Here is a 24580-nt window from a genome sequence, read left to right as displayed (position 1 = left end):
CTGTTTTCTTTGAGGATACGCTCTCGTAGCTTTACTTTGTACTCAAAATTTAAATCCCGAAATCAGGGCTGGACCAACAGACTATGCAATGAAGCTAAGATGAGATTACAAACAAAAAAAAAACTTTACCAATTATGTAAAAGGTTTGAAATCCGAAACAAGGTGTTCAAGTATGAAAAGCACGTAAACGGTTTACAAAACAATGCATGACAGATCTAAACAAATTATGCACAGACTCCTAGATGCCCCAGGACACTCCTCTGTGGAGTTAAGATTCATCGTGCATTCCCGTTTCGATCCATGACATCACTCACCTGAAAAAAAAAAAAAAAAAGTAGAAAGGAATGAATATAAGCAGCTTAATTGTAGACTCTTTTCGCATCCTTATCTTAGTAGATAAGGATCTTTCTCGGGTTTCTAAGGAGAGTGATCTAAGCTCCAACTCTCTTTTCTGTCCCTTAAGACCCTAGAAGACTTCATATGATCTAAGCTGCAACTCTCTCTTTTCTGTCCCTTACGACCATAGAAGACTTCATGATCTAGTCTGCAACTCTCTTTTCTGTCCCTTAAGACCCTAGAAGACTTCATGATCTAAGCTGCGACTCTCTTTTCTGTCCCTTAAGACCCTAAAAGACTTCATAGCAATGTAGATGTATTCCTTCCTTGTAAACCCATGATCAAAGACTTCATACCAATGGAGATGTATTCCTTTTTTGTAAACCCATAATCATTCCCTAAATGAGCCAACGTGAGACTCCCTCCCTTGAGGCCTATAGAGCCCTCGAATAGTCTCCCTTTAACAGAGGCTCAACTCCTCCTCTAGAGCCCTCGAACAAAGTACACCCTTTGTTCGACACTTGAGTCACTTTCGACTACATCTTCGAGACTCACAACTTATTTGTTTGACATTTGAGGATTCGATTGACATGACTAAGTTAAGGGCATGACTTTGATATCAAGTTAGGAATCATATACCTCTATAACGGTATAATATTGTCCACTTTTAACTTTACTTTTGATTTTCCTACAAGGTCTCGTACCAATAAAGAGTTACCCCGTTGGGGTCAGCTCTATTACCCACCAATTCACCCATTTCACCCAACAACTTAGATTGTTACCTCAATTCTTTCTTGTTTACACATCCCATCAATCAAAGCATGATAAACAGTAAAACTCTGGTTTAAAATCCTCCCGCTAGCTCTCTAGAAACATCAATTTGACCTACTTACACACTGAAGACACCATAGTCGTACAGCAAACGTCGTCAGGTGGGCAGGCCTTACTTGACATTTCAACAAACACCTTGCGTGCAGTATCAATCGGATCATTCTTATTCAAACAATTAACTTTTTAATAAAGTTCGAAGTTGTTTATTAGAGGTATTAATGAAAATTTCAAACACTTTTTTTTAGGGTCAATACCAGTTGTTAGCTCTGATACCAATTGTTAGGATCGCTCAACAATACACACTCGATGATGAACACAAAGAATAGAAGAGAGAAAATATATGGAATATATTGGCGGCTAAAGGTTTAATATCAATTACCATTGTACAACCGGAATACAAAGAAGGTTTTGTACGTAGGAGAAAGTACATTTTATATAGAGAAGGAGAAAGTGTACGTTTTATACAGAGAAGTTTTATACAGAGAAGTATACCGAAGGTGAAAGTACATTTTATACATAGTAGTAGGAGAAAGTACATTTTTAAAACACCGCTAATTATATATATAATTTCAATTTACTAAATATAGCTTCTAAATTTAAATGATTTTTACAGGTATATATAAGGTTTTAATTTACTAAATATAGCTTCAAAAGAATATCTTTATCCAATCTTTAAGTACATATTTATTATCTTTCAAATATATCTCTTGCAGTCACTCTATATCCCAACATTTTTTTTTTACATTTTTTAATTTATTTGAATATTAAAGGGTATTTTTATTTTTTTTAATTTATTTGAATATTAAAAGGTATTTTTGTTGAGGATTATTGGGAGTAAACCATGGTTAATTGATCATGAGTTTATAAGTGAGAATACTATCTCTATTAAACTTTTTGAGGAAATCCAAAGCAAATGAGAGCTTATCCTCAAAGTGGACAATATCATACCATAGAGTTGTGATTTTTAACATGGTACCAGAGTAGCTATGTCAATAGAATCCGAGGCCTTTCAAAGTAGACAATATCATACAGTTTCGAATAGTTGTAATTTCTAACAATTTTGAAACTCTTCTCAAGTAAATTTTAAACAAAGTATTATCTAAAATTAACAGTAAAATATTATAATTATTTTTAAAAAATTGGAAGATATTGTTTGAAATTTTTAAAAGTTAAAAAAAAAAATAATAATAATTTTGACTATACAGTTTTTATATAATATATATATGTTAATTTAAAATAAATGGAAATAAACGTAAAAATGTGAAGATTTGTTATTTATTTCACTATTTAAAAGTAACGAATTTTTATTGAAAGTCAACAAACTCAATGGAATACAAAGACCGTGGCCTCAAATTATGAATAAACTATGCCCTAAAGTAGTGGCTTATTTCATTTAATAACCCACTAACAATACGGTGGATTAACCCTATAACACAATTTTCTTGTTTTTCTTCCCTTCTTTTTCATCACGAAATTTCATCCTTCCACAGAAAATTGTAGTGCCCTTCTGTACAATCTCTTATTATCTTCAATTCTCAAACCTGCATATTGAATACAAAAACGAATGAAGAAGATGTTAGACGAACACGACTCTCCACAATGGTATGATATTGTCCAGTTTGAGCATTAGCTCGCTTTGCTTTGGGGAGGCCTCATAACAATGGAGTTAGTATTCCTCACTTATAAACCATTCCCTAAATTAGCCGATCTAGGACTTTCATCATCCAACCGAAGAAAGTCGATGACAACCGTCGATCTTAAAATGGTTAAAACCACTTTTGTCAGGTTTAAAATCACTCTCGAACGTGTGCTCATACTTCAAAATCAATTTTTATGATACGAAAATCGTGTCTAAAAACATAAAACTAAACACTAAATCGATTTTGAATTATTAAAAGCATGTATAGAAGTGATTTTGAATACGACAAAAGTGATTGTAATGATATCAACGTTGTTAGTGTTCGGGACTCTTACCATCATTGGAGGGACTTTAAGGAATACGAATGACAAGGCGTATAAGATGGCCATGATTGCAGCTGCGGCAATCATGTTATACATAATACGCTTATTGTCCTTGCTAGGTACAAAGGCCGTTTTAAACGTATTTGTCAGCTCAGAGAGCCTGTAAGAAGTCTGCAAGCAAGGCAAAGGCAAGCAAACGGGGGATCATCAAAATTTAGCACAGTCAAAATCTTCATGACGTTAAAAGTAAATAACTAATATTTACCGTCAGAAGTATGATAGTTGTAAGCATGAAGTTCAGTAAAGGATAATCTGGGATGATAGTGAGCAACAGCTTTGGCTGGGCGTCCGGAGCATTTGATCTGAAAGATAAGGTTAAATTGTAGAGATGTTTTAGTGTAGGATTGGTTAATGATTGTTGTCTCTACCTATGCTATAATAACAAATGCATTTGCCACCAAAACTTGTTGGATTTATAGATCCAAAAAAACGTACTATGGTTCTTGTAAACTAACTAAGAAAGGTCCAAAGTGGGTTGGTTATCATTTTATTCAGTTTCGGGTTTCAAATACTAGTTACAGAACTTGGCTTTGCCTTTGGGTAAGTTGATGTGAGATCCCACATTGGTTGGGGAGGGGAACGAAGCATTCTTTATAAGAGTTTGGAAACCTCTCCCTAGCAGACGTGTTTTAAAAACCTTGAGCGAAGCCGGAAAGAAAAAGCTCAAAGAAGACAATATCTACTAGTGGTGGGCTTGACCCGTTATAATTGAACCATTAGATGATTATTTGTAATACTTAAAGCTTGCCATTTATCTTTTTGTGTGTCATGCTGAGGAGAACCTAGGAATAGTTATAGCTAATTTAACATTATTCACCAACTATTTTATGCATGGAACAAAACACCAGCTGAAAAAGGAGGCTCATACCTTAACCAAATATGGAACTGCGAGATGTATGTGTCCAGTGAAATCTTTCCAATCCAACTGGATGGGTTTAAAGCAATTAAAAGTTAATTATATGATAAAACAAAGAAGTAAATGGGTTTAAAAAACAAAATGATATACCCGAAAACGGTCAAAGTATAGCTACGGGTACTCTGGCTGACATTTCGTATGCATATGTAGGCTCTGCTCCACATGAACAAAACAATGCTTAACTAACATATATAGCTTTTCTATTTCAAGCTCCATATAAGAAAAGGTTCACATACGTGATGGGAATCCAAGAAGTGTAAGGATGGTATTGGTTGTAAGTAAGGCTGTCCAATTTGAATACGTACTCAAACCATAGATATGCGGCCTGAAAAGTCACAAAACGGCTTGAATTAGAGGGGAAAAAACCAAGAAATGAATATGGTACACATTAAAAAACATTCTACCGTTGCGGATGTCACAACAATTGTCGTTTTGATCAGTATCCTGCGCTTCAGTTTTGCTTCGTCTAGCTTTTCAATCCATTTCTCAATCTGTCAAAATCATTCCATTATTAAGAATTTCTTAAAGGGAAAATGCAATAATGATGCCCTTATTTGGATTGGATCAATCAAGTGTTAGGAATAACGACTCTCCACAATTGTATGATATTGTCCACTTGAACATAACCTCTCAAGGCTTTACTTTGGGCTTCCCCAAAAGGTCTCGTACCAATGGAATGTATTCCTTACTTATAAACTCATGATCATTCCCTAAATTAAGTCAAAGTGGGACGCCCTCCCAACAATCCTCAACATGAAGGACGCCTTATGATGGCATGAGACAAACTAACAAATTTCAGGTAGAAAAAATGTGATGATAGTACAAGTCAAGCACGTTTAAACTTACAGTTGAATAATAGTAAGCATACACCATGCCTAATATCCAAATATAGCGATCAAGTCCTGTGCGGAAGTGCCACTCATACATAGGAGGCAACTGTTCTTTCAGTCGATTTGGATCTTTATATCCTGCAATAATAATTTGAAATGTTAGATTGGTTGGAGAAAATCGTTTATCCTTGAAAAGTTAAATAGATCAAGAGCTACCTAGAATGAAGGTAAATGGTTCCCAAAGCACTTCAAACACTCCAGGTATTTCCCACACTATGATAACGACCAAGAAGCAAACGAAAAATTTCACGACAATGACGGCTCTAAGCTCATTGTACTTGTGCATAACACCAACAATACCATATACCACGAGAGAGAAAAAAGTGTGCAAGGGGCAGATGTAGTATAGCATGTAACTGTTGTCAAGGACAATGCAGCACATAAACACCAAGAAATTAAGACGCCACATCATCTGCTCAGCAGAAAATGTAAAATGTCAATGAAATAATAGTTTTGATCACAAATAACTTTTCTTTCTTACGAGCAAGAAATTGAAGGATGAATAGGAGAGCATGCCTGAGCAAATCTAGGAAGGCTAAAGTCTTTCCGAGCATAGTAATATGAAAAATTCCCGAATCCAGTCATCCACACATATGCAGCAACACATACGCGACCCACATTGTAAATTTCTCTTGCAGCAAAGTAATGGTACATCAAAAAAATCACCTATAGAAAAACAAAAGAAGCTTATGAAGTTAGCTTGGGTAACTTTATAAGCAATTTCACATTATGACTTGCAAGATTTGAGATGAAATCAAGGAAAAACGCAATTAGGAATCATGCTTCTATATATATATATATATATGGTAAGAAACTGCACTTTCATTCAGAGAAATAACGAACACTAATAATTATGTGTGCGAGTGACTGACCTGCATCCATCCTTTCCACTCCTCAGTTTGATGCCTATTCAAGAAGAGTATAGGTTTCACTGAAAACGGTGATTTATCGAGATGTATCTTGAACGAAGTAATTGCTGCAACTAAGATAAGAAGGATCAAGAGGAAGGCGAAAAGATCTCGATTGTAACTCTGCAAAAATTAACCATGTAAGAGAGATATTAGATCGGGGAGAACTGGTGTAAATCAACAAAATGTAGTTCACAAAAATTACAATTTTCAATCTTAAAAGCAAAAAAAAGAAAGAAAAATTTGAACTTTTTTTTAAATACAATTGATGTTGAGGAAGTACAATGCAATAAGAACATATCTAAATGGTTTTCTAATGAACAATGTATTAGAAATATTACTAAAAGAAATTGGAAGAAAAGAGCTCCGGAAATTAAGACACCTTTGTTGCCGATCCAAATGTATCAGTACGGTCACAGATGTAGAAGTATGCTAAAAGAAGACCAAGTTCAGATCTGTAAGTGAAAAAAGAGAGAAATATATTAACAAAAAAGAGATAAAACTCAACATTCAAGAGATGTCACATAAATATTTAGCTTAAATTCTATGCAGGGTTTTACGTACGCTGCTCGGAGTAACATTCGATTTTCTATCAAGAATGACTCTTCCAGCGTAATGAACCTAGCAGGCGAAATAAACACAAGCAAACAAACATAAGTAAACCTAAAGAATCAGCAGCTTCCATTGGAAGGAACTAAAGCTTCCTTTTGTGAACCTGACAACAGTAGAGAAGGTAGGTGGAATTCGAGCTCCAGAAGGAATGGACTTGATAGCCCCCCCTTCTAATAAAACAGCTTTATCATCTTCCTTTCCAGCATCACTTTCTACCTCAGCAAACCCAACATCACTGTGCCTTCTAAAAAAGAATCCAGTTTCAGTATGGAACAACATGCTACAAAATGAATAATTTTCTACCAAAATATCCTCACAAGAACACATATATGACTAAAAGCAACAAATACTGTCACTTTCTAACAATATTCTATCAATTCTATTCATCATTATTGTTTTTTTTACTGATTAAGCTGGTTTACTTTTTCAATAAGAAACAAATCTTTTCAGTGATCGATGAAAAGTTTAAAGGAAGCAAGAATCAGGGAGGGTTCAAAAAGGAAAAAAATAATAATCAAGCAGTTGTTCTTAATATCAGTAATGTAGCTCGTAAAATGATTTGCAAGATTGTTGCTGGCAAGAAATTATAGATGTAGATGCAAATTTGGAATTGTTGGAAAGGATAGATATGTACTAAGTCAAAAAGCTTTCGTGCAGATTCTATTGACACTTCCTGATAAAACTAATTTCAGGGCTCCTCTTACTTCCTCTTCACTGTATTCCTTGTCTTGTTAATGTTGTTTGTATATGTGTGTGTTCATATCATGATTAATACATAAATATGAACATGTCTTGAGAAAACAGAGAAGACAGCAAAAATTTATGGTTAAAAGGATCAATCAACTTACAGTTTGGAAGCGATCGACTTCTTTTTAAATGCTAAGTACTCCGAATAAATCCAAGCAACGACAATGGTTAAAAATCCGATAAGAAACGAAACCTGTATCGATCAAGTGAAAGAACCAGTATAAATCCATACTCGTCGTTCAATTCATAATGAAATGGCATGAACTGATAGTGGAGCTGGCGAGCGAAATTATAGGAAAATCCACAATAGAAATGCACTTCTTTCGAATCACAGGACTAAAATAATCGAACGAATTGAAATAGTTGAGAAGTGATTAGAATACAAACCTGAGCGTGAGTCACAGGGCCTAGTAAAGCCATTGCTACAAGTTACCGACAAAATCCGGAATGGAAGAAGTCGATCAGAAGAAATGCTTACAAGACAACCAGAAGCATTACCGGCGTTTTGGCGCTCGCAAGAACAATCCAAGTGAAATGGATTGAAAACAAGAAAAAAGAAGAGGATGAGTGAAGAGAAGTGTTCCATTGGAAGTATATATATGCAGCAAAGAAAGACGAACAATCAATACAAGAAAGAAGAAAGCGCTGAACAATTAATGGAACCATAACCAAAAATTAAAAAGTTCTAACGTTGAAGTTTCGGAGTAAAACCGATTCAAGAGAAAACGCTACCAACGCCGAAGATCTCCATTACAGAATACTTCTAGTTTGCATTTGAGATGGATTTGGTTTCGGAAAACCGCAGTGAATCTGAGATGAATTCGGTTTCGACTTTTGGAGACGCTGCCGGAGTTTCTCGGCGGAGATAATTTAGCACGGCCATGGCCGACGGCACGGAGGATGCCACATTAACGGTCCAGTCAACCTCGGTCCCTTTACTTCCTACGTTTCATGCAGAGTTTTACTAAACCATAATTTTCAAAGAATTGAAGCTTTTTAATCTAAATTAATAAATAATAATAAAAAAATATATTCAATTTTAAAATAAAAAAAATAAAAAATAAAAAAAATAAATAAATTTCTCCTCCTTTAAAATTAAAATTAATAACCCTAAATTGTATAAAAAAAAATAAAAATTTGGAAACTATTTATCAACTCATCGGTATATTTAAATGTATTAACAGTATTTTAATTTTTTTTTTAATTTAAGATATCAATGTTAATGTATTAGTAGTAAAATTACGGAGACGTCCTTGATGTAAACGAAGGGATTCCTCCCTTCGTTACAAGCCGAGCAAGAACAAGCAACAAGCAATAAATGGGTGGAACAAGGAAGAAAATCGTGAAGAGAATAAAAACGCTACTACTATTTTAAAAATTACAATATTATCCTCAACCTTTTACAAATGTCTCAAACCATAAGCTGTGACGTGGAAAGAGTATAACGATGATTCAGAAATAGAGTCAGGATTTTTATTAATAAATAATTTTGAAATGTTTAAGGAATTTTAAATATAATACCATAATTTATATAAAAAATAGAAATATTTTTAAGAGAAAGTTTGGAAGTTTATTTATTTATTTATTATTATTTTTCGTAATTTAGCGATTTTAATTATAAATCTTATCCTTGATGGGCTCAAAATAAAGCCGATTGGGTTTAATGGGCCCACTTACCTTCCGGCCCAAAGTTCTGTCGGGCCCATATTAAGTATATATATATATTGTTTACTATTTTATTTATTACAATTATTTGTACTTTCCTTCTTCAGTTCTTCCGCGACAGCGCGGGATTCCTCTTCTTCCTCCCGAGTCTGACTCCGTCTTGTCTTCGCGAGTTCTAAGATTCTGGAATTTCGCTTCACTTCACTGATTCGTTTTCCTGAAGAGGACTGCGCAAATTTGGGCTTCGATTTCTCAGTTCCGCAAAGCTGGATAGGCATAGAGAAGACCGCTATGGTTCCGACCAAGATTCCCACCCGTACCGTCACTCTGCAGCTCCTTCTCGCTTTTCGGACTCCCCGATGAACCATCAAGACAGTCGCTGGAGCCCCAATAACTTCCGTGGCGGCGTTGCCGGAGGTAACCGTCGGCCTTTCGACAGCCCGCCGCGCTTCTCTACTCCCGGTGCTGCTAATTTTCGCCCTATGGGAACTGGCGGGGGGTTCCGTCCAATTCCTGGTACTGGCGGTGGTTTTGGGTCCAGTTTCCAGCCGCCTCCTGTTGCAGGACAGAAACGGGGCTATCCTTTCGCCGGCTGTGGAAGTTCTCCAGGTTAGATTTTGTGGATTAATTTAGTTGCAGTTTCTTTTCTTTTGTTGATAAGAACACCAGTCGATCTTTTTTCAGTTACTTTCATGCTGGTTTTCGCTTTGTTGCTTCTATATCCCTTGGTTAGTTTAGTTCTATCAAATCTGTACACGAATCACATAGAATTTATGTTATAAAGGTCAAAGAGCGCATTCTTTGGAGGATGGTGCTCATGATGTATGCTAAGAACCTCGGAGTTAGATTGCATATTTCCTGTATCATACCAGTTCTAAAGAGTGTTTTTTTTCCCTCACTTTCTCTAACCTTTCTGGGATGTTTGAGATATGGTTAAAACTTCATCCAATGTCTGAATTATGTTCTTGAAAAATCGAATTTATTGTCAGTGTGAAGTTCTATTGATTACCTTTATCATAATTAGCTCCCATTTGAAGGGGGAAAAGAAAAAGGAAGTTCCCTTCTAACCGTTAGCTATCAAGAAACAAAAACTCTCATTAAGAGGTTAATTCATTTCAACTTTCAGTGTGATCAATATAGGAGATATTTTTAGGGTAGTTCTCATATATTTCACGCAGCATCTTCACTAATCTTGCAGCTTGCTAATATCAACATCTTCCATCTTCAGATCATTCGGACAGAAGCAGTTTTGCGAAGCTGTTTGTTGGATCTGTTCCAAGGACAGTTACAGAAGAAGATGTAAGTCTTAAGTATTCATTAAATTGTTGAAAAGCCATGAATTCATTTCCCCACTTTTGTACACTGTATTTACACATTGCTGTCAGACATGTCTTGCATTCTTCTATTGATATGAGAAGGTCTAGGTGTGGCATTTCTCCTAGAGATGAAATGTTTTCGCATTATTTGACATGCATTATTGAAGGGAGCGCTTGGTGGGTTGGGAGGCTTTAAAAGTTGTAGGTTTTCAGACATTATTGTTGTATGAGATTCCTATTGGATCTCTTGTTTAGAAGTGGTGAGAACAAGTAGGACAAATGTCTATCTTGGCAAGCTAGGTTTTGTTCTACCCTTTTGAGGACATATGGTTTGAGAGAGATAAAAGGATTAGGAGTGAGGGATCTTGGAAAAAGAAATGTTTAGTTCATTTTCAATTCTACGTTTTGGGTTCATGTGACCAAGTATTGTTGTTGTCATCCTTCTTTGTTTATGAACACTTACTCCTGGAGCCTTTATAATTGTTTTTTGGGCTCAGTTAGTGGTAGGGTATGTGCTTACGAGTGACTTTCATTTGGTTTTATTTTGATTTTTTTTCATGTAAATAGGTTTCTTAGATAAAACTATGCTTGTTTGATACCAGATTCGCCCATTGTTTGAAGAACATGGAAATGTGATTGAAGTAGCTTTGATAAAGGATAAGAGAACAGGCCAGCAACAAGGTAAGCATAACTTCTATTTTGTATGAATCACTTTTGGTTCATACACATGTCATTTCAGGTTTTGAGAGGCTCGAAGAAACCGTGAGCTCGTTTCCGTTTGTTTTTGCAACAAGTTTGGTGCTTGTTGGTTTTCGTTGCGATCCTAACTTTTTGTCCATCATTTCAAACAAGAAGAGGACAAGGCATGTAAACCTGCTATAATATCAAGTTTTGTATGGCAGTGGAGCACAAAAGACCGTGCCTTGTGATAGTGGCTGGTGCTGCGGCAATGAGGATATAACCCCCTTTTTTTTTTGTAATGGGAGTGTCTGCTGCCAGCAGTTTAGGTTTTTTATTTTAGGATTTATAGTAAGACAAATGTACAGAATTAGAAAATACTGGTTTTTTTTATAAAATTTTTATGTTAATATATATTGTAAGTTTGGAAGATTTGAATGTGTGTGTGTTTTTTCAAATTGTGGTGAATGTGATTCGTTTAAATGGTTTCAAACTTTGAATTGTTATTGATGTGGAATATAAAATGGTGATGGGTACGGAGTTTCATCTCCTAGTGGCTTGCAAAGGATTTTGTGAGGTGTATGTGTTGTTGGATAGTTGGTAACTGATAGCTCACTTTTTACGTTATCCATTGAATGAATGGATGAGTCTCAGGATTTTCAGGTTGCTTGTATGTCTCTCTGAGTTGGTTTAGTCTATTGTAGTATGAGGCACATGGATTGTTTTGTTGCCTTGTTGATGATATCTTCATTTTTATCCAAGCAAATGGAAGAAGACCTGTCATGTTTGATAATAGACGTGATTTTGTAACGTCTTATTCTGTCTCAAGTCAGACTCTTTGGGAGTTCTGCTGCAACATGAAACTCTGCCTTATTGACCACGTGAAACTCATCCTCTCTTACCCCACATATCTCTTGTGATTTTTCACAATTCCCTTTTGTACCTGTGCTTAGTAGCGTGTTGCTAAACAGAACAAGTAGCTTTGCTTCAAACTTGTCACTGTTGCTTGTGTATGGATTGCTGTGTTATATTTTTTAGGAGATTGTTGTTCTTGATTAGTTTTATCTGGTTTGCCCTGTTTTCAAAATTCATGAACTCGTGAGTTCGTTCTAGCGTTCAGCACTGATGTTTATTGCCTGTTGTTTGAAGTCTTGACCGTTTCTTCTTCTTGCAGAAGGAGATCCTGTATCTTTGTTGGTTGTGGTGTATGATCATGCATTTTTTTGGTTCATATAAATTGTTTTATTATTATCAACACTATCTTGTGTATCTTTCTTTCTGGAAACAAGTAATTTTGTAAAACGTAAAAAATAATAATATACAAAGACCTAGACCTTAGGATACTTGGTAAAGCCTCACTGCAGAATTGATTTGAGCAAAATGATACAGCTGTTAATGCAACTATGCTGAGTTTCTGAGGGATATGTCCTTCCATCTACTCAGATTGGTTCATTTTTATTGCACTGGCGTGCTGAGTGGCATTTTTAGTGTTGAGAGTTCTATGCTGAGTATAAATTTCGATACTTTTGTTGGATGGATACTTGTTTAATCCCCTGAATTTACACATTTTGAAGTTTACTCTATTTTGCATGATATTGTGTCTTCTTATTCAAGTTTTCCGCTTTAGTTGGATAGGAGAAGACTGTGTAATTTCATTATTAAACCTTTTGCAATATTGTTATTTAAGGGTTTTGATAAGGCAGAATAATGTGGTTGTTGAGTTTATAGTTTCTGATGGCTTTACTTAACATATTTCATGGCTGTATGTAGCTGATGATCAATGTACATTTTGTGATTCAATTACAGCAAGTTGTGGATTTATTAACCGAGTGAATGTGTTATCTGATAGAGGGAGTGATTGTGATTAATATTTTCACGAGTTTGTAGGACGGTAGGTTGTTTGACCTCGTTATTACTAGCTTAGCCTATTAAATGATATTTTTAGTGCTGGGATATGATAGTTTCTTCAAGTTTGTTTAAAGTGAGACATTCTCTAGCTAATGTAAGACTGATATATATGTCGTAGAAATGTAAAAAAATTATCGATGACCTCCTAATAGCGAGCTTTTGGATTCTTTGTACCATCATAATCATTTGTTACCAATGTTGGTTGTGGTGGTGGTGCTGAAGGCAACGATTGCGATACAAAGATCATTTAGGCAGTCATAATGTGCACGCTAGTGATTTTACTAGCTTATTCCGAATGTTTGGCGTTGAGAAATTCTTGATAGCCCGTCCTATAGTTTCTCTGTTTCGCCTAAGTTGGTTAATCTCCTATAGACCATGGAATGTGTACTATGGCCATGACCTCATGCTGAAACATGCTATAGTTATCTCTATGGTTGGTCCTGTTTGTACTGAACGAATGGAATTCATGTTGTGTGCTATTCTCTGGATGGATTTTGTGGCGTCTTTAGTAGGAAACCGCCTTTAAATCCTTATGAATCTTGAGGGATTCTTGGTGTTCTTTACCTATATCTTCCTGTGTGTTTGTAGATGGCAGGTTGTAACCAACATCTATGTGTATTAATTTTCCCTTTTCATCTCTGTGTGTGTGTTTGTATCATTTTCTACTAGATTTTCCTGATTTCGTAGTTGACATATTCTTTGTAATGGTAACTGTAAAGTTGGCCTTTCATTTGATTGTAATGAAATGATAAATGTGGATGTAGCATTAATTTTACGTGCGCTGTATTTTAGCCTCTTCATTTGCTCGTGGTTATGGTTAGGAATAAATGTAACACCATTAATACAAAGTTATGATCCAATGTAGTCAAATCAGAACATCCTTTACTCATGCAGGATGTTGTTTTGTAAAATATACAACCTCAGAAGAAGCTGATAGAGCAATTAGGAACTTGCACAATCAACATACCCTTCCTGGGGTGAGTTTCCTCCCCCAAATGTTATCTATATATATCTCGTGTGCAATGCTACTATGTATCTTAAACATGTTTACAGGGAGCAGGCCCAATTCAAGTTCGATATGCTGATGGAGAGCAGGAGCGTCTCGGTAATTGACTCATGGATCTGGCTTTTGTTTTATTTATTAACCTTCATCCATCATCGTCATCTTTTTCTTTTTGTGTGTGAGGATTAAATTTCCGAGGCAGTACTATAACTTCGTTTATTTTTGAACCTTTGGTTGTTATGTTGGAAAAATTCATTTTTGAAACGACAAATAGAAAGTCGGAGTAAGATATGAATTTCAATCTGGACTGAGCGTTATTGAAGTATAATGTGTTGTAAGCATTAATACTTCAGAAATGTCAGCGTTCCAAGTCAGTAGAATGGTGAATCGACCTGTCTGCTAAAACAATTTCATTTTCTATCATTTTATTGATTTTTTTCTTTACTTATTTTCTGCAGGTGCAGTTGAGTTCAAATTGTTTGTTGGTTCACTAAATAAACAAGCCTCAGAAAAAGAAGTCAAGGAAGTATGTTATAACCGTGTCGTTAAACACTTTTCATCTCAATTGTTATCCATTTCTGCTTCTTTTCCTTTTTCTTTTTTCAGCCATCAAATAAATTATGAACTTTGGGCTCTGTTGAGCTCTTAGAAATTTATTTTCGTCTTAGTTTCGAACTTACGTATATTGCCCTTTGTTTTTTTGGCTGTGGAGACGTGTATGCCTTTTCTTCTTAGTGTTTTTGCATGGAGTAAGATCATATGGTAACTTCCAATAGTTCAAGAAATTAATCAATATTTTTGTTCTCAGATCTTTTCTCCATATGGAGTAGTTGACGATGTTTACCTTATGCGGGATGAAATGAAACAGAGTCGTGGTATGCTTTTCAAATCTATTTGATCTTGTTAATAAACGTTTTCGATCCCTGTTCTTGTTCGATATGGAGAATGCATGTTGTTGTATGGTAAATGATTTAGATTTTGAGGCTCTGTTGGCTAGGGATTTTAATTATTTGATACGGAACGGAGTTGTAGATGCTGAATGGTTTAAATGAATGGATGATACTCGACTTTCATTCAGCATTTATCAATATGGAATTCTAGGATTTGATTACTTGTTTTTTTCTGTGAAATTCTAAGAGAAAGAAGATTATGCTAGGCCGTTCGACTATTAGATTCAAACTTATCATCACCGTCATTATTACTCTCTCTTCCATTATTCTGGTTTTCCGTATCTTTACGAGTCGCGTTATTTTGAAGGGTGTGGATTTGTGAAGTATTCACAAAGGGATATGGCATTGGCGGCTATAAATGCACTTAATGGAAGGTTTACAATGGGAGTAAGTCTATTCTTGAGTTTATAATATCTTTTTGTTCTGCAGTATCTATTGCAAAACCCATTACTTAATGAATTTCCTCGACTACAATTAGGGTTGTGATCAACCATTAAGCGTTCGCTTTGCTGACCCAAAGAAGCCTAGATCTGGAGATTCAAGGTTTGATATGATGTGGCCTTTATGATCAAATTTTGAAATTGAAAATAGATCCTTTGAAGGCCTTTCTTTTCTAGCATTATCTTAAACCTTTATTTGAACATGGCTTTGGTGGGTAGTATTTAATGTCTTATTCTGAAATTTGGTCCACCTTTAACCTATATATATATATATTATGACTAAGAACCTTATAACTTAAGGATCTTGCTTTTTCAGGGGCACTCCTGCATTTGGAGGTCCGGGTTTTGGTTCTCGCTTTCAAGCACCTGGTCCGAGGTAAAATTCATTGTGGGAGATACCTTTCACTGGCCATTGTCTTTAAGTGTGTGTGAATGAATAGAAAACTAAGCACAATTTTTCATTGATCAAATGAGAAGTACCAACAAATGGTGTAACCCCAAGGAATTAAAACAAACTGCTATGATCATAGTTGCAAAATGGTTTTGAAATGGAGCTCCAGTTAGAGCCAAAAATTTGGCGAAGTACCAAGCATTTTCTGATCATGCTGTTGATTGTTTTGTGCTTTTAGCAGACCAATGCCTAATTTTGGTGAATTTATGGGTGATCGAGTTCCAACCGATGTACGAGGTTTCAGGCCACCTGTTGATGCTGGTGCTTTTCCCTTTGGGGGTCAGTTGCCTCCTAGGTCCAGCGAAACGGGACTATCTTTGAATTTGGTAAGTTATTATTACCTTTTGACATGTAATTTCAAGTGCTGTTCGTGTTGTGAATTACGTAGGTTTATGTATAGCAAAAGTGGCATTTTGGTCAATTTACTCCCTTTTAACTAAACCATATTTGTAATCGGGAACTTGTAGGATATTAATATTTTAATACGTAGCCACCTCACAGCCTCAAAATTTTAACTTCCTCTGAGGATTAGTGGTTGACCTATGATAGTTAACATGCATTTTATCTCGACGTTAGATGTGGGGACCTACTTATAAATCAAAAGGCATCGACGCAAGGATTTTGTGGAACCTTTTCTGTATGATCTTCGTATTGGATATTTCCATTTTTTTTTTCTAGATAAGAAACCTCGCAAGAAAACTTTGTAATGGCCCAAGTCCACCGCTAGCAGATATTGTCTTCTTTGGGCTTTTCTTTTCGGGCTTCTCCTCAAGGTTTTTAAAACATGTCTACTAGGGAGAGGTTTCCACGCCCTTAGTTGTATAAGCACGCATAATTTTTAGGGTGGTCCTGGTAGTGGGTTTAGAGGTCTCAATCCTGGGTTAGCCTCTCCAGCATCCTCTGCTTCTCAACAGGTAAATAGACGTCGGTTTATGATTTTTTTTTTACTCTACCTGCTAGATTATATCCTAGGAATTCCCAAAAATCTCCAATGTTATCTGAATTTGTTAGAATCTTTATCAGTCTGCCGGCCAGCATCCATCACTTGGCCTCCAAGCGTCGCCCGTGCTAAAGGCCATTCAGTCAACAACACAGTTGCCGCCTTCAAGTCAATTGCACCCTCATGGTCCTTCCTATTCTCAGCCACATTCAACTGCAGCATTAGCACAACAGCATAATCAACCACAAAATTTCAACTCTTCTGGTCAACTGCCGTTCAGTCAGCCCGCACCTTCCCAAGAGTTACCTAGCATTGGTGCACAGTTTCCGGTATCTCAGGCTATGGTCCAGCCGGGTGCCTCATCAGCTGCCCCTAATCAACAGCAACGTCCTACACCGATTCAGCCACGGCAGAATTCACCTTCTCAGTTAGCACACATGTTGTCACAACAAAAACAAACTCTCCATGCTAGTTTTCAGTCTTCCCAGCAGGCATTCTCTCAGCTACAGCAGCAGTTGCAGTCGATACAACCATCAAATCAAAGCTCAACGTTGCAGCTGAGTTCCCGGACTATTAATCAGCAGGTAACGAGTTATCTCTATACTATTAGAACATGTTTGGATTCGTTGAGGTATATAGGACATTTTGATCCCAACTTAAGGTTAAGATAAATATTGTCTGTCGTTTTAAATGCCCGTGCAGTCTCACTGGACAGGGGTTATGCCACACACAGATACCAGGGCCACTTCTGCAACATCAGATACACATAAATCTACGGTTCCTCCTGTAGCTATAAATACCAGCAATTGGACAGAGCACACTTCTCCTGATGGTTATAAATACTATTATAATAGTGTTACTGGTGAGAGTAAGGTGAGAGTTTCTTTGAAGCTTTTGCTGTTATTTGTGTGGTTAGAGTTCTCATGTGTGTAACCTGCAGTGGGAGAGACCTCAAGAGCTTTCAGCGATCGAGCAACAACAAAAGCCACCAGTAATGCAGCCTCTTAACCAGTCACGTCCTCAACTACTACCTACCCAGCAACTCTCTCAAACTCCCCAAGCCCAGCTTCAAACTCGGTTCCAGACACCGGTGTCCCACCCTCAGCCGCTACAGCAACCTTCATTCCATTCACAGGTCTGTCTATTCTATTAGCAATTCCAGTTTTCATTATTGCATTTGAGAGTTTTGGCAATTGTATCTTTATTCTGATTGGTCCACTTTATTGTAGACGGTAGACTTTTTAAGATAGTACAATATCTTTGTTGGATTTCGTGAGATCCCACATCTATTGGAGAGGAAAAAGAAACATTTTTTATAAGATTATGGAAACCTCTCCCTAGCAGACACGTTTTAAAAATCTTGAGAGGAAGCCCGAAAGGGAAAGTCCAAAGAGGACAATATCTGCTAACGGTGGGCTTGGACTGTTACAGATTCTTTTACGACTTTATTCATCAACTCATTTTCCTTTGATTTTTCTTGGGGTACAACGGCCTTTACACTGCTACCACTTCGATCTTCTTCAGTTAATGTATTTTGAACATAATTTATTCTGTCGTTATGCAGGAAGGCACTTATACAAAATTGCAGACAGCTAATAGCTCAGTAAATGATCCTACTCGCTTCCACCAGGTACATTGTACTTATATTTTAACGCGACTACCTTTCTTTCCCCGAGTCAACATCACGTAAATGACTACTTGCCTCAGGGACTTCAAGCGAGTCATGAATGGGCATGGAAGAATAAATAATCAACAGGTTGGTTTTCTAATTCCATATGTCGTGTATGTTTGGCTTGTAAGAGTCGAGTCCATTGGGATTGGGATTAGGATGGATACGAAAGACACAAAAAAGAGGTCGTTTCAAGATGTTTCTTCTGATTAATTATATTAACTGACAAGACATGAATTAACGAAGCGTCACGTGCACTGTCACATTGTCAGATCAACGTTCGAGATGTTTCATTACACGTTCTTTATAACGGGACAACTTAAGCCTTACTTGAGAAACGTTAACTGGGTCTACGTTAACCATGGTAGAACTATTTGGTCTTCAGGAGCTCGAAATGGATCAATGAGATCTACAGGTCAGCTGGTGCATCTGCCTTTGAAGTTGTGAGATGAAGATATTAGGCTGCTGCTGCCTTGAAGTTCTAAGGCAGAGAACAGCTTTGTAAGGTACAAAAACCACATATAGGATGATATTCTGTTGCAGTTAATAGCGTGGCACTGTAGAGAACATTTAAATGCATCGGCTTAGTTACAACATAATGCTATGAATGTATCATATTGCTAAAAGTCTATGTATTGCTCATAAACGTGTTTGTCCTTATATATTACATCTTAGTGTCTCAGCAGATACCGGCGGCTCTTTTGTTTCATTACATCTTAGAAATTGGAGTTGAAGAGAATATGTAGACTTTCTTTTATAGCTGTGATTCATTTATACTAGTCGAGAATAGTACCTTTGTTTATGTATTGCTCATAAACGTGTTTGTCCTTATATATTACATCTTAGTGTCTCAGCAGATACCGGCGGCTCTTTTGTTTCATTACATCTTAGAAATTGGAGTTGAAGAGAATATGTAGACTTTCTTTTATAGCTGTGATTCATTTATACTAGTCGAGAATAGTACCTTCTCCAATATAGCAAGTTATCTCCAAGTGTTCGTTTTTTCCGGGTCGGTATATATTGAATTCGAACATAGTCTAGCTAAAGTTCGGTAGGAAGTTTGGATCAGGATATGTGTTTCGGTGGGTAGTTTGAGGCTTCCCATTTTCACCACTGGGTCGAATGTGTAGGTTCTGACTATTTCTCGTCCCCAGTCGCATGAACCTGATCAGACTAGAGAAACCACTTCAAAGAGAGGACTCATGTTATAATGGTTGTCAAATGTTTGGCTTATTACGTATCACCGTTAGCCTCACGATTTCAAAACATGTTTGCTAGGGAGAGGTTTCCACACCTTTATAAAGAATGTTTCGTTCCCTTTTCCAGCCAATGTGGGATCTTACAATCCACTCTCTTGGGGGTCGGCACACCGCTTGATGTCTGGCTTTGATATCATTTGTAACAGCCTAAGCCCACTGCTAGTAGATATTGTCTGCTTTTGTGAGTTACATATTGCCATAAGCCTCACAGTTTTTAAAACGCATATGCTAGAGAGATGTTTTCACACCCTTATAAGGAATGTTTCGTTATCCTCTTCAACCAAAGTAACCAAAGTAGGATCTCATAATATGTCACTGGCCTTACGATGTCGAGCTATGCAGTCTAGAACGGAATGAAATACATCTGCTTTTCCGGGGCGCACATCAGCCTCACATAAGTGTGTAGAAAAGTAAGATCAATGAAAAAGCCAAAATCTTTTACAGCAACCATATCTCTGAGAGAGAGGCCAGGTTGTAGAGGATAGCCACAGTGGAGTTTGGGCCAGGGAATGTTGTTTCTGCTAGCACTTAGGCTATCTCTTCTGAATTCCACTTTCCAAAAGCGTCTTCCTGACTGCAAATTGTTTGGAAAAGAGACAGAAAAAGTAACTTGATTGTCAGAATAACATTGTTTGTAACTGCTTTGACATCATCTTGCAGCACAGCACAGTCTCTGGCAGCAATTGCTAGAATGTCTGCGGGCAAACAGCTTGGATCTCAGATTTCATGGCATCATTCACTTCTAATCCCCTAACAGAGCAAAACAGAACAGATGCACTGAAAACAAGAAATTGATTCATATTCACACGAAGCTATCGATGCATCCTGAAAGCAGGGAAAAACAACGATTTTCATTGACAAACCAGTTGGTAGAAGTGGAGTCGACGTAGAGATGCTGCCATTCGGTGGTTCTCGGAAACGATGGTTTGACCCACGAGGAGATGATTGTTTTTACCTCTAGGCAAACGGGGGTCATGTCGATGCAAATATTATTCTCAATTCTTCAAAAACGTTCAAAAACTATTATTAAAATAAAAATTCGTTAGAATGTTGGTTGAAAATTAAGACCTAGAACAAATGCGACAGTTACTTGGAACAACATAACAGTGTTTAAATTTCAATTCGTTAAGAAGAACGAACAAGATGATAATTCTTTATAATTTAGCCTCAAAATTAGTTGATGGGTGATAATAAAAAGCGGGTTTGTGCCCAAAATGTTGGTCGAGAGCTTGGATTTGATGAAGAAAAGATGATAGTTTTGTTATTTCATCCAAATGTTGTTGAAAATGATTTGATGTTCAATAATCCTATTTGATTGATTGTTGGTATTGATGGGTATTGATGGGATGGAAGTGGATGTCCAAATCTATGAATTTGTGTGATTAGCTATCATTTTTCATACCATATTGATACCATTTTATCAATGTTCTATCTTTTTGTTGCCAATGCTTTCTTCCCCCTACCTTCCTTTCTATCTCCTCTTTGATTCTTGTCATCCCTATTTTAGACACCAATAACTCTAGATTCCCCTCCCACTAACCGAAGATTACGAGTTTAATACGTTAGAGGTAGCTTCGTACCTGATATGATCGATCTTTTGGGTGAAAGTAGAACAAAATCCATGAAAACGTAGGTTTGGAATGGATAATATCATAAGATCATGAAGAAATGAAGCGGTTTAATTGCGTTGGTTTCTGAGATATGCCCTGATCTGCTATATTCACGTTCAATTATCAGGAACTGAGCAAATATGGTGAGTCACGAAAAAGACGGTCATGTCTAGTTTGTCATTGAACTCTATTGGGTAGACACGGACAGTGTACTCTTTAAAAGCATTGGACTGGAGAAAAAACGAGACGATGGGTTGGAAGTGCAATCAAAGCTTCACATTGGCTACGAAAAGAAAGATCATGAATATATAAGTGATGAATACGACTTCTCGATAGATATAAGAGCTTTATCTTTTTTAACACGAGCTAAAATTAGGGTTTACAATGATTCTAATATCACATGCAATGACAACAAATATATCTTTTGACATTATTCGAATGGTATCTCTTGTTTAAAAAATTGGTTAAGAACAAGTTCGACGATGATTTTGATTTTTATCATATTTAAATTAATTAAATGTCGGATTAAAATTTTCTAAACCTAATTTTTATACCATCAAATTTAATTTTAAATTATTAAAAATATGTTTTGGAGTGATGATTTGAACATAAAAAATAATTTAAAATAATTTCCAAATTTCATTCTTGAATTTATTTCATATTTAAAATATAATATTTTGAAGTTATAACTTTTTTTTTTTTAATTTTTAATTATACAAAGCACACTCACATTATTATCGCCAATCTGCATGCATTATTTTTCATCAAATAATACAATAAATTATTTATTATTATTTTAATTTCCCATATTTATCAATAAGATAATTAATAAAGCTAAATAGAATATTCACCATTTCATCAAATTAAAAAAAATAATAAATAAATAAATAAAATAAAAAACTGGATCATTCTATATATATATATATATAGATGAGCCCGTCACAATGTGCTCGATTTTTACAGATATACTCTCTAATAACCGTTAGATTTAAAAAATTATACATTCATTTCTATAATATTATTTGGTTATTTCTCCATTTCTGAGCTCTCGAGCGTGAGCTCTCGAGCGTGAGCTCGACTCTATCATGTTCTTCATCCTAATCCAGTATATTGATATAGACCACTTTGAGCGGAATAGATTCTCCTAAAATCAAAACGTGTTTTTTAACAATTTTTTAAATGAATTAATTGATAATAATAATAAATGTATTTTTTAAGGTACATTTATTTCTTTTAATACATAACAAATAAATTAATCTGCTAATTTACTGACTGAAATTATAAAATAAAGTACAAAAATAATTATTAGAAATTCAACAACTCTAGTAGAAAAGTTTTGAATGGAAGAGATATTAATTACACCTATTCTATTAGAATTCCAAAGAGGGGCATTTTTGCAAAGCGAAATAGACGGAGGGCATCTCGTGTCAACGTCAAAACATCAGATAAAATACACGAGAGCATGTCGAACTCGGGAAGAAACTAAGCACAGGCACAACCGAGAAACGACACCGTCTATTTCGACTTACATTCCATTAGTAATCACAAATCATACCTAAAGGTTATTACGAGACAGTCACGTTACAATGACCCAATTAAACAATATACCCAAAACAACCCTATACTCTACCTCGACCTCGAACCCGACCCCGACCCCGAATTCTAGGTTTCCTCGCCCACACTCGGAAATTTCATCCCTTACCCTAAATTTCTCATATTCTCTAGTAATCAAAACCCTATAACCCTAATTCTTTGAGATAGACAACAAATCAAAAAGTAAAACTATAACTCTACACTACTTGCATTGGCCTTCCCTAATGGCTTTTAAAACCCTAAACCCTAAAAACCCGCCCCTCTCGAGAGCTACGTAATACTAATAATCAATAACACGATCCATCTAAGTCAATAGGTAATACACAAAATATTTAATAAAACGATATATATAAATCGAACCGTTTCAAGGAACTGGATTCTTTGAACCGAAAAAAAAAAAAGACCAAACCGAAACCAAAACCCGAACCAGCTACGTAAATCTGGTCACCTCCATCGACACGGAGGGAAAAAAAAGAAAAAAAAAAACTAATTAATTATAGAAATATTATACAGTGATGGGATTGTGTGATTACTGAACATGATTAATGGAGAAAATGCCATGAAATTTGTTAAGAGTATACGACGACGTACCGTGGAAAATTAATTTTTTAATTTAATTTTTTTTTTTTTTTTCTATTCTTCTTCGGGGATGTGTAAGGCGGAGGACGGTACGATCATATCTTGCAGAAGGCCATGGTCTTGGAAAGATTCCTCAATACGACGTCGTTCTTCTCCAAAACTATGAAACGCCGCATCAAATCGGACATCCACTGGCGGCGCCGGAGTGTACGTATATTGCGGCTGTGGGAAAACAAGAGACGGTTGCGGTGAGGCGAAGGCGGCGGCGGCGGCGGCGACTGATAAAGCTCCACGTGGCATGATTGGGCTTTGATGGATGTGTTGGCCTTCGTAAGTGGTAACGACGACAGAAGGGTCATCGGAGGAACGTTCAACACGCTTCTTAACGCCGCAACCGGCGGTGGTGCAACGGTAATAACTTCTAGGATAAGGGCTGTTTTTAACGGCTTTTTGACCGTATTTCCGCCATCTATAGCCGTCGTCGAGATGATCCACTTCGCTTTTAGTCATGAACGCAAATCTCGGCTCTCTTACCCTTTTTTGATTCTTTTTTTTCGCTTTTAATCTAAAAAAAATTAATTAAATTAAATTAAATCAAAACCCACTTCAAAAAAAATCAAATAACAACCAAATTATAATAAATTATTAACCAACTTACTGCTTGTTGAAAGGGGATTTCTCCCGGAGATCGCCGTCGTCGGCGTCAAAAACCTTTTCATTGGAGGAGCAAGAGACGGAGGAGTTGGGAGTAGGAGGGGTGTTGAGAACTTCGGATGACTCCGGCACGGCGGAGGACGGCGGAGGAAGAGTGGTAGTGGGTGGCGCAGCCGACAAGAGATCGAACAAGGAAGGGGTGAAATCTTGTCCGGCCAATAAATCCATTAATGGGATGTCGAATAACAATCCGGAATTTCCCATCAAATTCTGATCGCCTTTTCTCAATTCTTCTTCCTTCTTCACCTCCTCCATACAAATAAATATATATAAATATATAATTTAAATAATAATAATAATAATTTTTTTTTTCTTTTTTCTTTTTGGGGTGTGAAAAGAAAATGGAGAGAGAGAGAGAAAGGAGCGGCGCTGGCCGTGGAGGGTGGTGGTGGGAGAGTGTGAAAGAGGCGGGGGGAAGGGGCTTTAAGAGAGAGAAAGGGAGGAAGACCGGCAGATGTCGGTTGTTATGTGTACGGAATATGTCGACTGAGGGACGGTGTTTAGCATTAAATGCACGAGGACCACCGGTGGGGCTCTGCTTCA

At 36.5% G+C, this 24580-nt stretch overlaps 4 protein-coding genes across 5 annotated transcripts; 1 reads left to right on the top strand and 3 right to left on the bottom strand.

The window, feature by feature from the left end:
- Window positions 1-2432: 2432 nt before the first annotated feature.
- On the bottom strand, window positions 2433-5431 carry LOC111806932 (protein REDUCED WALL ACETYLATION 2). The gene is made up of 9 exons (XM_023692467.2): window positions 5152-5431; window positions 4952-5073; window positions 4510-4596; window positions 4342-4430; window positions 4196-4258; window positions 4058-4114; window positions 3395-3491; window positions 3142-3300; window positions 2433-2708 (listed from the first exon to the last, which is right to left on the bottom strand). The coding sequence occupies exons 1-9, from the start codon at window positions 5405-5407 to the stop codon at window positions 2703-2705; spliced, it is 936 nt and encodes a 311-aa protein (XP_023548235.2). The 5' UTR covers window positions 5408-5431; the 3' UTR covers window positions 2433-2702.
- Window positions 5432-5457: 26 nt separating this feature from the next.
- Window positions 5458-8215, bottom strand: LOC147789805 (protein REDUCED WALL ACETYLATION 2-like). The gene is made up of 7 exons (XM_087129042.1): window positions 7650-8215; window positions 7364-7455; window positions 6619-6759; window positions 6468-6524; window positions 6286-6358; window positions 5868-6026; window positions 5458-5661 (listed from the first exon to the last, which is right to left on the bottom strand). Exons 1-7 carry the CDS (start codon window positions 7680-7682, stop codon window positions 5473-5475), a joined length of 744 nt encoding a protein of 247 aa, XP_086985168.1. The 5' UTR covers window positions 7683-8215; the 3' UTR covers window positions 5458-5472.
- Window positions 8216-9012: 797 nt separating this feature from the next.
- LOC111806931 (flowering time control protein FCA) lies at window positions 9013-19039 on the top strand. 2 transcript variants are annotated; one of them, XM_023692465.2, is made up of 18 exons: window positions 9013-9536; window positions 10156-10226; window positions 10846-10924; window positions 13724-13806; window positions 13883-13934; window positions 14291-14358; window positions 14641-14707; window positions 15090-15169; window positions 15261-15325; window positions 15539-15598; window positions 15855-15999; window positions 16516-16587; window positions 16697-17197; window positions 17316-17486; window positions 17554-17748; window positions 18178-18243; window positions 18321-18369; window positions 18668-19039. In XM_023692465.2, exons 1-17 carry the CDS (start codon window positions 9287-9289, stop codon window positions 18360-18362), a joined length of 2067 nt encoding a protein of 688 aa, XP_023548233.2. In that variant the 5' UTR covers window positions 9013-9286; the 3' UTR covers window positions 18363-18369; window positions 18668-19039. The 2 variants fall into 2 exon arrangements, with proteins under 2 accessions (XP_023548233.2, XP_023548232.2); XM_023692464.2 differs by having other exon boundaries at window positions 15852-15999.
- A 3360-nt stretch (window positions 19040-22399) lies between these two features.
- On the bottom strand, window positions 22400-24350 carry LOC111806651 (putative WRKY transcription factor 48). Its single transcript, XM_023692029.2, has 2 exons — window positions 23982-24350; window positions 22400-23888 (listed from the first exon to the last, which is right to left on the bottom strand). The coding sequence occupies exons 1-2, from the start codon at window positions 24290-24292 to the stop codon at window positions 23378-23380; spliced, it is 822 nt and encodes a 273-aa protein (XP_023547797.1). The 5' UTR covers window positions 24293-24350; the 3' UTR covers window positions 22400-23377.
- Between the last annotated feature and the right edge of the window lie 230 nt (window positions 24351-24580).

This window comes from Cucurbita pepo, chromosome 12, assembly GCF_057944985.1.
Source record: "Cucurbita pepo subsp. pepo isolate OVF chromosome 12, ASM5794498v1, whole genome shotgun sequence".
Lineage (NCBI taxonomy): Eukaryota > Viridiplantae > Streptophyta > Magnoliopsida > Cucurbitales > Cucurbitaceae > Cucurbita > Cucurbita pepo.
The sequence above is the reverse complement of the archived record's forward strand: the minus strand, read 5'-3'. Positions and strand labels throughout refer to the sequence as shown.